Source organism: Dicentrarchus labrax, unplaced genomic scaffold (genome assembly GCF_905237075.1).
Source record: "Dicentrarchus labrax unplaced genomic scaffold, dlabrax2021, whole genome shotgun sequence".
NCBI classification, from domain to species: domain Eukaryota; kingdom Metazoa; phylum Chordata; class Actinopteri; family Moronidae; genus Dicentrarchus; species Dicentrarchus labrax.
In genome coordinates this window covers 22,923,514-22,939,147 of record NW_026136711.1, presented here as the reverse complement: position 1 = coordinate 22,939,147, position 15,634 = coordinate 22,923,514, and the positions used below count along the sequence as shown (strand labels likewise).

The 15,634-nt window shown below is 41.2% G+C and overlaps 1 protein-coding gene and 1 long non-coding RNA gene across 3 annotated transcripts; one reads left to right on the top strand and one right to left on the bottom strand.

Moving 5' to 3' along the window:
- The first annotated feature begins 652 nt into the window (after positions 1–652).
- Positions 653–13,757, top strand: prdm2b (PR domain containing 2, with ZNF domain b). 2 transcript variants are annotated; one of them, XM_051414709.1, is made up of 7 exons: positions 653–770; positions 2,503–2,606; positions 2,903–3,055; positions 3,890–4,016; positions 6,595–6,699; positions 6,835–11,372; positions 12,076–13,757. In XM_051414709.1, the coding sequence occupies exons 1-7, from the start codon at positions 656–658 to the stop codon at positions 12,091–12,093; spliced, it is 5,160 nt and encodes a 1,719-aa protein (XP_051270669.1). In that variant the 5' UTR covers positions 653–655; the 3' UTR covers positions 12,094–13,757. The 2 variants fall into 2 exon arrangements, with proteins under 2 accessions (XP_051270669.1, XP_051270670.1); XM_051414710.1 differs by lacking the exon at positions 6,595–6,699.
- On the bottom strand, positions 930–3,906 carry LOC127371727 (uncharacterized). Its single transcript, XR_007886434.1, has 2 exons — positions 3,786–3,906; positions 930–3,016 (listed from the first exon to the last, which is right to left on the bottom strand). It is a non-coding gene; the product is annotated as an uncharacterized LOC127371727 (long non-coding RNA).
- Positions 13,758–15,634: the final 1,877 nt, after the last annotated feature.

The following is a 15,634-nucleotide window of genomic DNA, read 5'->3' as shown; positions in this document are numbered from 1 at the left end:
TTTTATAGGTACCTTTTTTTTTAACGATTAATAATGAAACAAATCTGCAAACAAATTCACACTGAAAGATATTCTTAGTTGCAGCCCTAACAATCAGCCTGTATTCATATGATACACTTCTTGTTTGCTATGAAAGGGCTTCACAGCCTCACTGTTTTTTGTTTTTATTATCATAGACTGGGAAAAGGGAAATATCTCTTAATATTCTGTCTACCTGTCATTATATTTGCATGTCACAACTTCCATGAAGCTCATATTGCAGCACAGACACTGCACTCTCTTGTCATGACCCTGGACAGGCCAGTACCGCTATGGAAATGAGTCATACTGTAGTAAATTTGTTTTTGTTTTTCTGGTGTCGTGTTTTTAGTTTTATGCAAAAAATCTGTTGCCTTTGCTAAGATGCAGTTTGTATGAAGTGTGCTGCTGCTTCTTTAAACACTTACTTTTCTCTCTATATCTCCAGTCCATGTGATAACGCTCCAGTAAGACTTGGTGCCCACTGTGTTGTGGAAACCAACCTGAGCAGGTAAAATATCTGCTTCATACAATCTTTAAAATTAGGATATTATCTACTGGTGTTCAACATGTCGTGCATAATTAAATTTGACATTTTCACAGGGTTTTGATGCCTTTTTTTTATGTATTGTAGATCATGGCTATCACTGGAGGGACAGTGGAAACTCTAGATGAAATTCCAGCACATGTGTGGAAGGGTTTGCCGGACTGTTTGAGTCTCAGGCCTTCTGCTATAAATCAAAGCCGCATTGGTGAGTACATAATGTGTCTTTTCTGTTTAAACAACTGCAACTTTAACAACGTCTTTTAAAGACTGTTAACATATTCATTTGTCCTTTTGCATTTCATTAATGTACGTGTTTGAAAATGACTTCCAGCAGTCAGTGATGGTGGACCACAGTGAGATCAGGCTGTGTTCAGTTAACTTTATTATCAATCACCCTGAGGGGGGAAATTGTTGGAAGGGCATGTGGAATACAATAAAGTTGTAAAAGATAGGAAAGTAAACATTTAAAAAACAATTACACAAATAAATCTACACTGTTAAATATTTAACAGCTACTTAAAAGTTGTCAGTATTATTTTAACAAACTAAGCAAGATCATTTAACTCTTTGATCATTTTAGACTCTTTCAAATGTAACAGCGTCTAAACTATTCACAAATCACTAATATTGTGACTACGCATGGGACAGTATGAAAATTGAATGTCAAGATTATCCTGTCCAAAAAAATTGCGATGTACGATATCATTGTAATAATCATAAAAATATGCTTAAAATTGGCGTTAAACACCGTTTGTGGATGGCGTAGATAGAAGTGATGAGTTGATGAGATGGCGGAGGGCAGTGGATGAGGGTAGAGATGAAGATGTGTATGTGCAGGGTTGTGAGTTTGAATATGTGTGTGGCAAAAATGGCACTAAAACCTACTGGAAACCCTTTAAGTTACATTTAGTCAAGAACAAATATTTTCATTGCATCACAGATGATACACCTCCAATAGCTAGTTTAGATAGTTTGAAATCCATATTATTTCCACACATCTTTTTTGTGGGGGGGGGTACAATGAGCCAACACAGTGTGACAGGATTTTAGGATTTTGGAATGACTGGAAAGAGGCTCCCCCTTGTGGCAATTCAAAATATAAGTCAGGAGATCAATGAAGGACTGTACCTTTAGTGAGCTAGTAGGCTTTTTCAAGTCAAGCCATATAATAAAAGATAATAGAAATCCACCATGTTAAACTTATCTAAGTATGTTTTTATATTGCGTTATGCATTAATACAAGTTTGTTTCTATCTTCGTCAAAACCTCAACAAACCAACATATTTGTCATCTTTATCTCCTGTCAAACATAAACTACACTTTCTCTGAACATCTTCACCTGTTTATCTCTTCTTTTGAGGCTACCACACATAACTTCAGACAGATTTGTTCTGAACCGTAACCCTAAAAACACAATTAGTCTTAAAGGTATAATATGTAACATTTACACATTGAAATGTCTAAAAACTACTAGACCTGTTATATTTCTGAGTTGTGTACTTTTATTATCTTAAACGTTTCCAACAATGATAAAACCTAGAGAAATCCATAACCTTTATTTTAGGTAATAGTGAATTTAATTTGGTCACCTTTACCCTCTGGTTGCTTTAACTTCCATATAAACATTAGATACATCAGAGAGTGAAGAAGCAAGTAGAAAAAACTGAAACACGTTACCTCGTCCGTGAACGACTGTCATGGGAAATGGTGGATTTTTAACAATTAAAAGAACTCCTTTAATCCCATTTTACTTCACAACTTCATTAAACAACGTCTTTTGTTGATGTTTTTGAGGTGAGATACCCCAAATTACACACAGTGCTCGTCATTCTAATCCTGAAGATCATTGAGTCTGAGCTTAAGTTCAACATAGTACCGGATCTAATCTCAAATCTAACAGGTATAAGATGTTCATCCTTACTCTTTTGTGTTTTAAGGTGTCTGGGCCACTCGGGTCATTCCTAAAGGCAAGAGGTTCGGCCCATTTGTTGGAGAGAAGAAAAAAAGGTCCCAGGTGACGAGTAACGTTTACATGTGGGAGGTATGTTAAATGCTGCTCTGTTAGCTCCTTTCCCCAAAATACTCACCTCCAGGTTTGTGACAGTCGCTGCATAGCTAAGACAAGCCCAACTGCATTCTGCATCAAGTGTAGTCAAAGTGCTGTCAAGAGTTCACATGTACCTTTTAACATTTGTTGTTACCTGTAAATTATTTAAAATGTTATTAAATTACTATGACAGATGCTACTGATTATGTTTTCGCTCCCACTCGAGGTTAAGGTGACCCCATTCAGTCCCAGTTCTTCCAGAGTTATCTCTTTCTACCGGTGTCCTGTAGGTTTATTTTCCTGCGCGGGGCTGGATGTGCGTTGACGCCACAGACCCCACGAAGGGGAACTGGCTGCGATACGTGAACTGGGCTCGCTCCAGTGAAGAGCAGAATCTTTTCCCCCTGGAGATCAACAGAGCCATTTACTACAAAGTTTTAAGGGTAAGTCAAACGACGTGTAAGTCCTACAACCAAAGGGCACATGGGCTGAAGTGTAGTGAGTAAGTGGATGAATAAAGAGACTTCTGGGTTTGGATTGTTTCTGAGATAAAAGCACTGAGAAGTCAAATACTAAGCCCCCCTCATGTTTGTAAAACATTCAATATAATGTAGTCCAGTTCAACAACTGCAAAATACAAGCTCAATAATACACATATTGTTAAAGAATACCTCAGTGTCAGTCACAACATTATTATTATTATTATTATTATTGTTGTTTTTAAAGGTATAATTTCTGGCTGAACTGTTGTTAGAGGCTGTATTAGGTTGTATAGGTGTACCTAATAAAGTGAACAGGGAGAGTATATTAATATTGCATTCACATCATAAATAATGACACATTATCTGCTTTCAGTAATAAAAAGTATTGCCATTGTGCCATTATTGATGATTTTCATGATGTTATCAGATAAAATACAAATGTTGTGCTGTCTATCACTCGTAATTTTGAATGTTTGTTAAGATGTATTTTTATATTGTTATATTTTTACTTAAGTAAAGGATCTGGATAATGTCTAATACAGAGCACACATCCATCAATGTGTTATATGAAGCTTAATACACATTTAAGATTCACGCGAATCTAACAAAGAGGTTAAATTGGGTTGGTGGTAACTCCAAAAAATGTGCAGACTATGATTTAAAAAAAAAAAAAAAAAGTCAAATTCCATACCCCCCTTAGACAGCTAAGATGCACAGTGGCCCAAATATCTCCCCCCTTGCCTCTCAGCAAGCCGGGCTGTGATTGGTGGCCGACCTCATCTTTCATTGTTGCAGCCTATCGGGCCGGGAGAGGAGCTGCTGGTGTGGTACACTGTGGAAGACAACCCAGAGATAACAGCTGCACTGGAGGAAGAAAGAGCCAGCAGTCAGAACAGGAAAAACTCACCCAGGGCGAAGCGAGGTAAGGCCCCTAACTGAACGACCGAGATGACATTCCTGCTCGGGTTCAAACCCCCGACGTGTGCGGTGGTCACACGCTGCGCCAGATTAGCCACCGATCGATTTCTTTTGCAGCTCAGTCGAAGTTGTAGCTAAGCTAGCTCACCAATGAAGGCAGGCTAGCGGCGGCGGCTAACGTTAACGGTTGCGATGTGTGTGTGGGGCTTTTCTTACTTTCATACCCGACCTGAAAGTCGTCGCTGCGGGCAGCTTTAGCTCTAAATAACCGACGATCAACCGACTCGTTGCCGTAAAATACCCAGTTTAGCCGTTCGACGAGCATCTGAGTAACTTTTTAGAGCAGGTTTTCCTCCTCTGGGTCCTGACGTTGTCGAGGATGTGACCTTCCTTGAAGTGCCTACAGCATGAGAGCCATCCATCGGCGAGCCTCTCCACTTGATGATGGCCTAGCAGGTTAGCTAACTAGCCAGCTTCCTTATTCAAGTGCAGGAGGGGGTGGGGGGGTGCTGTTATATTAAGAGTGCAGGTAATGGAGGACAACCTTGAATATAGGTGATATAGCTTGTGGCGTGTGTTTTTTTTTTTATAATTTGGTTTCACGTTGTTCTGGGTCCAGAATAACCAGTTCATCGAGTTGTCAGACTTGGTCTCGCATGCTAGCATTAAGCTAAACGGCTAGGTCTGAACGCACGGACATCTCGGTGTTAATACAGGAACAGATGGCAAAGTGCCTGAAGTTATTTATTATTAAAAAAAACCCTCATCATATCGATACGATGGACAGAGAGATAATAATCGGTCGGCCTCGTGTTATAAGCCTGGTTGGATAGCGTTAACATCAAAAACAAAACCATTAACTAAAATGACAGAAACATCTTTTTTTTTTTCTTTTTTTTCTTTTTTGTAGTGAATTGTTTCCGCAATAGATTAATGGGAATTGAAAAACGTACAAAAATAAATAAAGTCAGAGATGTATTATTAACTAACAACCTGGTTGCTTTATGTCACAATTACATCTGTCAGTATGAACTTTGGACATAATGTTTCCATGTTTTGCATCATGTGGGTAGTTCATTGCAGAGAGGGGATAAAGGGACATTTGTAATAATGTATATATTCAGTGTCCACTATCTGATCTGTTAGCGTCTGGTTTCACCTATCTGTCTAAAAATCTTACAGGGGAATGAGAGACATTGTGTAGTGTGTTGTAATGTAGGGCATAATGTAGTGTAGTACCACCAGAATTCAATAGTCCTGTCTAGATAATACATCATGTAGGTGCTTACAAGTGTGATTTAGAGCCTCTTGACTCTTTATTTATACGTAATTAATCGACACATAAATATAGACAACATACAGGAAGTCAAATCCGTCCCTGAAATGTCTGTAAAATAAGGTATGAACTGAAAACAAAGTATAGGAGCTGTGAGTTTTTTAGCTTTGAAATGTTGTCATCTTTAATTTAAGAAAAAAAAATGTTATGTCATATCTTGTGAGAAGAGCCTCTAACACATCACTTATCTGTACTGCAGTGTGGTGGCGTTTGACAGCCCTGTGCTGTACTGCAAAGTCAACCGTGATGAAGTTGGCCTACCTATGCTGCTAGCCTCATCTTATATCGTACATAATATAAAACAACGTGCCTATTACCTAACCGATGTATGCCACAGTCGGTGTCCTTGCTCAGTGACTGCGGGATTTAAAAAATAATACAGAAAGGGCTGCGGCTGTTAAAAACTAGAGCAGTTAAATGATAAAAAATGTGAGGTAGTTGTGTTAACTGCTGTAGATTTAGCAGAATGCCTCGGACCACGCTGGTCAGATGACTGACCTGCAGCATGTGTTACTCTGGTATGAATTAGGCTTTGTAGGCCAGGTCAGGTGACCTTGTCGACACACTCCAATGATGAGGAGGTGCCAGGGAAGCCTCTTTAGTCACACAAGGCTTGGACATTTAAAATAGTGGCATAGTCTGACACTCAGTTTATCTTGTTTATCAGTTGTCTTTTTTTAAAATTACTGATGCATGAAAGCACATCATTTTGAACGCAATGCGAGGCTTCTTTAGGACTGGCTGCAAGGTTTATTCATACGTTTTCATTTGAATTTCAAAGCAGTCACTTTTATTCTTGCTGCTTTTTTGATGTTGTAATTTGAGCACATGGAGTGAAAAAGTAAAATGAGTTGAATTAATTGCAAAGAAATAATCATATCTTACAAATATGTTGATGCTTCATTGGATTCATTAAAAGACATCCCTCGAGAAGGCTCTTTGGTTAATAGAATTTGTTTTGCAATAAGCGAACAAATTCTGCTATTGTGGCCAAAAATGTGATATTTAAGAAATAATACTGCCCAACTTAACGTTTCCCATCTTCTTTTCCTGTTGAAAGAACTGGTCTAATGATGGTGATTTTTATTGGTGCATCGGTGAGAAGGATTCTGCTTTTTAGTATTTGTGGAAAAACCCTTAAAATGTTAGGATATAGTAGTATCAGTTTGATGCACATTCATTTTTAAACCTGTGTTTGCTTTTGATCAAGCCTGACACAAAGGGATGTGTGTGTTTGCACTTGCAGCCAGGAGAAAGCTGCTGGAGAGAGCCAGACAGGCTGGTTTGGGTGGATTCAAGAAAACGAGTGTAACCAAACCTACTGTCAAGGAGATGTGGGATGGGGAAGAAGGCAAGTTGACTTATTGTTATGGTTAGTCGGCAAATTTACGTTTCTTTACCCACTCTTTCATTTAGCATTTCTTTGGTTAATTGAAATTCCTGAAATGGTTTGCACAACTTGACACTCCTGATAAATTGTTTACAGGTCTGAAGGAGGAGGATGAGAGGCCATCGACCTTAGGACCCTCCCAGGAACTCCAGGAAAGCCATCCCATGGGAAGCACTGACCATAGAGATGTGGAAGACATGTCAGTAGTGATGATGGACGGGAGAATTGGGGATGAAGAGGATGAGGAAGAAGAGGACGAGGACGAGGAAGATGCCGATGATTTGGAGGAACCAAGTGAAGTACAGCAGCACACTGCTCAGTCCTCACTTGCGGCTGATTCCACGCAAAATAAGCAGCCTGGCCCATCGCTGACCCGTGGTGAAGAAAGCCATAAGGATTCACAGGGAAAGTTGGAGTCTTCCTCACTTGCAGGGCAAGAACCAGAGGTTGATCCTGATCCTGATCCTGATCTTGACCCAGACCCCGATGGTGACCTTGAAGGTGATCCCCACGGAGAGTCCTATCCGTGTCAGCACTGTGAGCGCCACTTCTCCACCAGACAAGGTCTGGAACGTCACAATCACATTCATGCCATCACCAACCAGCAAACACAACTGTTCAAGTGCCGGTACTGCAGTAAATCATTTGGTTCACAGGTGGGGAGGCGGCGGCACGAGAGGAGGCACGAGAGTGGGCCTAATAAAAAAAGGCCTGGCTCTCTCGCTGGGACTGCCAGTCTACTCAGTCCTGTGGTGCACACGGACGGTTCAAGTCCTGATTGCACCAGCCCAACTAGTAATTATATAGCCATAGGGTCCCAGTTTACAGGAGGACCTCTGCACAACTCTGAGCTTCTGAGAAAGGAGTTGGGGCCTCATGCCGACCGTCCATTTATCTTGGATGAAAATGGGGAGTCTAAAGAACTCCATCCCTGCAAGTACTGTAACAAAGCATTTGGCACACACACCAACATGCGCCGACACCAACGCAGAATACACGAGCGGCACTTGTTACCAAAGGGAGTGCGCAGGAAAGGCATGCTGCTGCAAGAAGCATCGGTGCAGCAACAGCCTGATGAGTCCCCCAGCACCAGCCCTCCGCCCGTCTACGTGCCCAGTGCGGACACAGAGGATGAGGTAGACAGGGATGATTACGCAGTTGACATATCCAAAAACATCTCTGAGAATTTGAGCTTCTACATTGACGGCAAGATTGTGTCTACCAGTTCAGTGAGCAGCTGTGAGGTGATAGAGGTGGACTCCAGATCTGCAGCTCTGTTCGGGTTGGACACCGTCATCATCAGCCCGAATCAGATCAGTCAGGCACTGAAGGTGGAGGGTAGAAATAGTGCTGCAAAGCAAGTCTCCAGCATTGGCCAGCCAGCGGCAAAAAGAAGAACATCAACACCCCCACTTATTCCCGGCCTTAAAGTGGAGACTGAAACGGCATCTTTCACAGCCTCTTCATCGTCTTCATCATCCTCTACATCTTCCTCATCGAACTTGTTAGTGGGTGGACTGTTTCAACAAGCTGCAGATTCATCCGGATTTCAACGAGAGAAAACTGTTTATCTCTCACCGAAGCTCAAACAGCTCCTTCAGACGCAAGACATTCAGAAATCAACCATCGCCCTGATAACAGAAAGCCAAAGACTGGCTTCCCCGCTGTCAGTCACATCGCTGCCGGGGGCTTCAGGCAGGTTTAAAAGAAGAACAGCCTCTCCCCCCTCATCTCCACAGCTTAGTCCTGCATGTAAAACAGAGACCTGTAAAGCCGAGGTGGCGAGCTCGTACACCCTTAAGGTGCCAAAGCTGGAAAGCCACAGCGCGTCATCTCCTGGGAGCTTACTGGACAAGGAAGATGGAGACAGCCTTCCTGGAAATAATATGCAGGGCCAAACTTCTTCAAGTAGCGGTGGGAACTCCTGTAATCAGCAGCCCTTGGATCTGTCGAACTCAGTCAGTAGGAGGAGTGACAGCTTGAACAAGGTGCTTGGGGATTCGGCACTTGACTTAAGCTTGCATCGGAAGAGCGGTGTCGAGACTCCTGAATTAAAAGGAAGTCCAGCACCACAGCCACTGATAAAAAAGAGAAAACCTAACACCAGCATGCTTGAAAAGGTGCTGATGAATGAGTATGTAGGTCTACCTTTGCCAGGAGACGAGAGCCCATTAGCGAACGTAAGTTGTTTTCATTCTCGGTCTCCGAATGTTTCATCAGAATCTGCCCACCCCTCTCCGCCCTCTTTGACCCCTGTCACCATGAACCCATCTTCCCCCGGTACCTCCAGTGTGACATCCCCAACACCGCCTCCCCCTGTACTACCTACCATACCCTCTCCGCTGAATATGCCTAGCTCTCCTCTCTCTCAGCCTTCAGACCCCACTGCACTGAGACCTCTTCCTGTCCTCTCGCCAAAAATGTCCCCGAGATCAGTTGAACGCAAGTCCCTGTCAGAGTCGGAGGAGATTTTGTCAGCGGAAGAAAACAAAGACGAGGAAGAAAACCATATCCCTGAGCCACTGGACTCCCCGAAGACTCCACTTAATGATCCCCTTAATTTTTCAGTGAAATCAAGCTCTCCTAAGCCAGCATCAGTAGATCTGCCCACTACAGAAGATGTTTCACTGACTACAACTGGCAGTCTGCTAAATGGCAAAATGAACCAAAACCTTGATTCAGTAACAGAGAAATCTCTTGCTGCTCTCTCTTCCCAGCCAGAATCCTCACCTTCCTCATCATCTCCTCCTCCTGCATCACATTCACCCCAATCACTGATTTCACAATCCCTCCCACAGATTAAGATAAAAGAAGAGCCTCTGCACTGCGTAGATGAGCTGTCAGTCATGAGTCATGCACCTCTGGATGGTGATGAGTCTTCACCTCATCTTGCTGCTCCTGATAAACCGTCTGATAAAACATCTGAGGCGGAGGATATTGACTCATCGTACAGCAAGACTTTTGTGTGTAATGTCTGCGAGAAGCCATTTAACTCCATCAAAGAGCTCAGTGGACACATCACAGAGCATGCTGTGGATTGGCCCTTCAAGTGTGAATTTTGTGTGCAGCTGTTCGGTGACGCCCCAGCCCTTCTCGCTCACAGAACAACACTACATGGAGTGGGCAGGATCTTTGTGTGCTCTGTTTGTTCCAAGGAGTTCGCGTTTCTCTGTAACCTCCAGCAGCACCAAAAGGATCTTCACCCGAACGAGACATGTTCACATAACACCGTAGAGAGCGGCAAGCTTAGGCCGCAAAACTACACAGATCCATCCAGAGCCAAAGAGGAGAGCAGTCCCTCGTCACCAGCACCAGAGACGACTGATGAAGCTGCTCCACACAGTGACTCTGATTTAACAAAAGAAGAGCCCGATGTTAATGGTAATGATGCAGAGGACAAGGCAGAAGATCCCAATGAGGAGCTGTACACTACAATTAAGATCATGGCCTCAGAAGGAGCAAAGCCAAAAGGCCCAGATGTCCGCCTTGGCATTAATCAACACTACCCTAGTTATAAACCACCCCCTTTTCCTTATCATAGCCGTTCCCATGCTGGCTCTGTGGCCTCAGCTACTAACTTCACCACCCACAACATACCACAAACTTTCAGCACTGCCATACGCTGCACCAAGTGTGGCAACAGCTTTGACAACATGCCCGAACTGCACCAGCACATTTTGGCTTGTGCCAATGCTAGTGATAAGAAGCGCTACACTCCCAAGAAAAACCCCATTCCCCTCAAACAAATAGTGAAGAGTCCGAATGGAGTCGTGTCACCCTCAGCAGCCACTGCAGGTCAGAGTGCTTTCCGTAGAATGGGTCAGCCAAAGAGACTTAACTTTAATCAAGATACTGGTAAAACAAAAATGAGCGCCCTCAGTAAGAAGAAAAACCAGCTGGTCCAGAAGGCAATTTCACAGAGAAATAAAGCTGCCACTTTTGCGAAGAAGGCGATTGTTAAAGTTGAAGAAGAACAGGCCTCTAACGTCTGCCCCCACTGCAGTCGGGCGTTTACTTATCCTGCAAGTCTCAGTAAACATATGGCGGTCAGCTGTCCCATGAAGCCGGTCGTTAAAAAGGGCAAAAAAGGTCTTGCAGAGGTGAAAAAAGAGGCAGTGTCGGTGGTAGATAGACACAAGAATCTTAGGAAGAAAGCTTCATACTATGAAATACCGCAGACGGGGCCCGAGCCTAAACCCCTGGGAAAGACCAGAGCTCGTAGCTCTAGTGCAGCAGACCCTGAACCTTCCCAGCCAGGCAAAGGAAAAGCAGCGCTGGGCCGACTAAAGAGGCCTGCCTCATTCCCAGCACCAGTTTCTGTTCGCAAAAAAACTAAGAAGGGCCATGTTCAGTCTCTACCTCCCACCCCATCAGCCCCGGACACTCCCAGTGACACTGCACAGCCGCGGCCAGCCATGAGAATGCAGCGTATGGGCAAAGAGGCAGCACCCAAGAGATTAGCAGACGCCAAATCACCTCCACCCCAACAGCTGAAGAAGGAGGAGCGGTTCTCCCTTCGAGCAAGGGACAGAGTAGGTGGTCCAGTCACCAGGAGCTTACAAATGGCCAACACAGCTCCTTCTGCTGAGGTGAAAGCTGAGGAACCACCAACTCAAGAGCCAAAAGAGACTCAGGTGAGCCACTACTGTGTGTGTGTGTGTGTGTGTGTGTGTGTTGTGTGTGTGTGTTGTGTGTTGTGTTGTGTTTTGTCTAATAGTGCTTTGACAGACAAGTTAGCCAGGCCAATATTGGCATATTGCAGATATATTGGGTGTCACTGTATATGGCAGCTGATAGGTGACAAGTATTTGCACTACAGAATATGAATACTAAAGATATGTTCAGTTTAGTAAGTGCCTCCATTATTGTCTGTCCTCATAAATTTTGCTGACAATTAAATCCTTTAGCTGCAAATTGTCCAGCTCTGTTTCTATCTTTGTCACTATTCTTAAATAGCCGTTGGGGACCTTTTTACGAAAGGGCTGCTGGAGAACTGAGTTTTGAATTTATGAAGAAATTACCGAGGCACAAGTACTCATATATCATGTGTCTGTTTTTTTCTTTCTAACAAGTTCTTTTCATTTTATTGTACATTTTTCTGCCATCTATTTTCTCAGTTAATAGTAAGGTCTATAAAACAAGAAATTACCATCACGATTTCCAAGAGCATTAAAATGTCTTGTTGTCAAACTAACAGCACTTTATGTTGAGATATGAAAAGCACTAAATTCTCACAATTTAGAACCTAGCAGTTTCTTGTCATTCAACTAATTGATTGACTAATGGTTGCAGCTCTGTGTCGCTCACCTTTTTTTTGTTTGTTTTATGTGTTTACAGGAGGTGCTGATGAAGTGAGCCATGTGGACATTTGTTGAGCTCTTCCTGGGAAAGCGGTGCTCACCTCTCAGGCAACGCTCTGGACTAATCAAGGCACTGACAGCACTGAGGTTGACCTTTTTTGCGGTGGGCTTATTCACTCAATACAGTCTGCTTATCTCAACTGCCTTTGTTGGATTTAAGGAGGGAACTCTCTTTTATCTTCCATCTATGTTATGAACTGAACTGAGCCTTGATTTTAGCCAGCCTTGCAAAAAAAAGGAAAAAAAGAAACCGTAAATGACAATGAGTTAATATATACAAAATGAGTCATTACTTGACCCAAAACAGTAACATTAGGGCTCCGTTATGTTGGGAAGCTGATATATTGCAAATGGCAATCATGTATCAGTTAGGGTTAGGGAAACTTGTTTATTCTTCCGTTCCGTATTTTCCCTATTTGGTTGTTTAGATTTTTGGATGTTTCCAGAGTCTCTTAATGCATGTGCTGAATAGAGTATAAACTAGATTAAGCCAATTTCCATGTCTCTCCCAACGGGCACCTATTTCAGTTTATACATGATTTGCAAAGTATGTATGTTAGATTTAAATTTCTGTAGTCATTATATTGTAGAATATATCTTATTGGCATATTTTTGTTTGGGAAACAAAAATGAAAATGGCAGTTGTTTACTGCAACAATTGGTCCTCAGGAACACTGTATACGTGTGTGGTAAGTATGTGTATGGTTATGGTTGGATGTGTCGGCCTGATAGCTATTCCTTTGGTCTAAATCTCAAGTATGTCTCATGTTTTTTTTTTTTTTTTTTTTTTTTTTTTTTACTTGCTTTCCAGACTCTTTTCTTTTTCTGAAGTTAGCAGGTAATTCCAGTTGTAAAATGATGGGAATTATGTAGTAGTCTCTTTAAAACAATGTCCGTCTTGAACAGAGTTTTTAATGTCTCTCATTCAGCCCAGTGTTCTCGCAGCACTTTAAAACAAACTGCCAAAATTTTCGAGCTGGATCAGTAAGATTGGCTTAATTAAATGGTGAATAATGGAATGTATTCAGGTCTGTTGCGCTTTGCAGACGCTGGTGAATTTGTGCAAATCATTCATTTACACCCTTTCTGTCAACAATTCTCTAAATTGGTTTTCTCCGTTAAGCAATTTGACGCATTTAAATGACACATGAACCAACTTTTATATGCCAAAATGCATGATAATAAGTCAAATCCTCAAATAAACCGAATGCAGCAGTGTTTTGTATTTTTTTTCTGTCCGTTGTAAGTGGACTTGTGAAAAGTTGTTTCATGTGTCGTTTTTTACCATGCCACAGTGACTTCACTCAAAGGGTTTTTCAAAGTCATCTTTGTTTCTGTGAGTTTATATATTTGGTATATTTGGTATCTGTACCAATGAAAAGCTTCTTATTTTTAGTTTATATCCCCCCACTTTCTCACTCTTGACCTTATCCAGTTGTACCACAGAGATAGCAGGCAGTGCTTAAACGCTTGTAGCATGTTACGGGAAAGTAAATTGAACAATATGATTTGAAGCTAATTTATATTTCCACAAGAAATTTTCATGTTTTTGCCTTTCAGCATCAAGATTATGTATTTAAGGATGAACAAAGACAAAAATCCCGAATGACCTCAAGTAAAACATTGCTGTAATTGACATAATAAAAAAAAGTTTTTCAATTTGTGTAAAGCTTTTATTGTTTCTGCTTATGGGTTTTCCCTCTTACGCCCTGCTCTGCAAGATGTGGATATAAACGGATAGATTGAATGGGTGCAAACAGTCTTCTAACATTGATCCAGACTATTTTCACCAATTAAATTTCTATCTTTAATAGAAAAGGAGTTTTCAAGTTCATGATTTAATGTGCAATGTACTTCTATATTATAGTTTACTGGTTATGTAGACATCAAGAATTACTTTGTGTGTGTAGAGAGTGAACGTGATTAACTGGACTCATAAGTGGGGCTGACTCCTTGCAGGCTGTTTTATTCACTGAGACCTTTTTTCTTTTTTTTTATATAATGGATGTCCCTGCCATTGAGGCTGTAATAAAGTTTTCCACATTACATTTGCTGATTACCTTCTCCACTTACAGTCTGTCAGGGACCTGCTGGATTATGAAAAAGACATTTTAGTTTCCATTTTATTTGAATTTGATAGGAGCTAGTGCTTAACATAAATCAGATTTGAAGTTGCTGCTTTTACTCCGCTGGTCAGTAAGCTGCTACTGTGGGGCCATGGCCATTGTCAGCTTACTAGTTGCTGCGAGATCTGTATCTATTTTGGGAGCAGTGCACTTGTCAGGGAGGTTGATATGTGAGTCATACAGTACCTTAAATTATTACCACCTCCACGTAGCTTTTGTGTAAATCAACATGGAAACAGTAGCCAATTGTGCAAAAGTAGTTTGTTACTCATACATTTTTTGTATATGCTTTATAAGGTTTATACATATAAAGGTTGTTTTTATTGGAGTAATTATCAAATTAATTCTACTTTGAATAACTTTAATCATGTAAAATTTAAAATGTTCTTTAAATGAAGTTATATGAGCCTGGCTATCTACCATCTTTGTATTTATTGGCAAAGCACCATATTGCAGCTAAAGTGTCTTACTGGTTTATCTTTAGTTTCTTATTCGTCACTGTTACCTTTAAGGTCACTCTCATATTACAGTCATAAATCACAGGACTAATATCTCAAAGGGAATGAAAAAACTAAACTTTTCTATATTGTGCACGCAATCAATTATTCCTAATAATTCAGTGCGCTATATTTTTGTGGCAGAATCACATTGAATGTTTTTTCATTAAGAGAAACTAGCGACCTAACCAAAATGTACAGACAACAAACCGCAACATCAAAATCCAACAAAAGCAAAAAAACCGACCTATAAAGTCACATACAGTATCAAAACATATCTCATTTATCACCAGACATCACATAAGTACTGTACATATTTAGAAACATAAAACGTAACAATGTATAATATATAATAAATAATACTAAATCCTCATTCACATGTAAAAAATTATGAAATGCAAAAATGTGTACCTCTGGATAAGTATTTGAGGCAAATGTATTAATAAAGTACACACTTAGCTACAGTAAACTTCTTTAAAGATGTTTTTTGGATAATTTATGTATGAAATAAAGTAATGTGTGAGAAACCTTTTGAATGGATTCCATCGTAGCAGCATCACCCTTAAGTATTACACCTTTTCCATTAGAAAATAATGAGCTAATCTAACCTTCTGGAACATTACCCTCTATAAAAGAGAGAAAAACTGTTTATTACCCTGGACAGAAAAACCAAAGCATCTCAGAGTCACTGCTGGTGCGTTTGTCGTCATGAGTACCTTTTCAAGGTCTCATCTGGCCTGTGTGCATCTGCTGAGATTATTTTTGTCCGGACCCCATCCATCACACTCAATGTACATTAATGAGCTATCGAGCCCACTGGACAGACGGTGTGTGGAAGAAACGTGCCTCCAGCACTGGAAACAAACTCAGAGAACTGGGATCTCTTGTGGCCTGGATCCTCACACAGCACATG

Coding starts and splice junctions, on each gene's coding strand:
- prdm2b (XM_051414709.1), top strand. CDS start 656: ATGGCTATCACTGGAGGGACAGTGGAAACTCTAGATGAAATTCCAGCA. Junction 3,056..3,889: donor TTTACTACAAAGTTTTAAGG/GTAAGTCAAACG, acceptor TCATTGTTGCAG/CCTATCGGGCCGGGAGAGGA. Junction 4,017..6,594: donor CTCACCCAGGGCGAAGCGAG/GTAAGGCCCCTA, acceptor TTGCACTTGCAG/CCAGGAGAAAGCTGCTGGAG.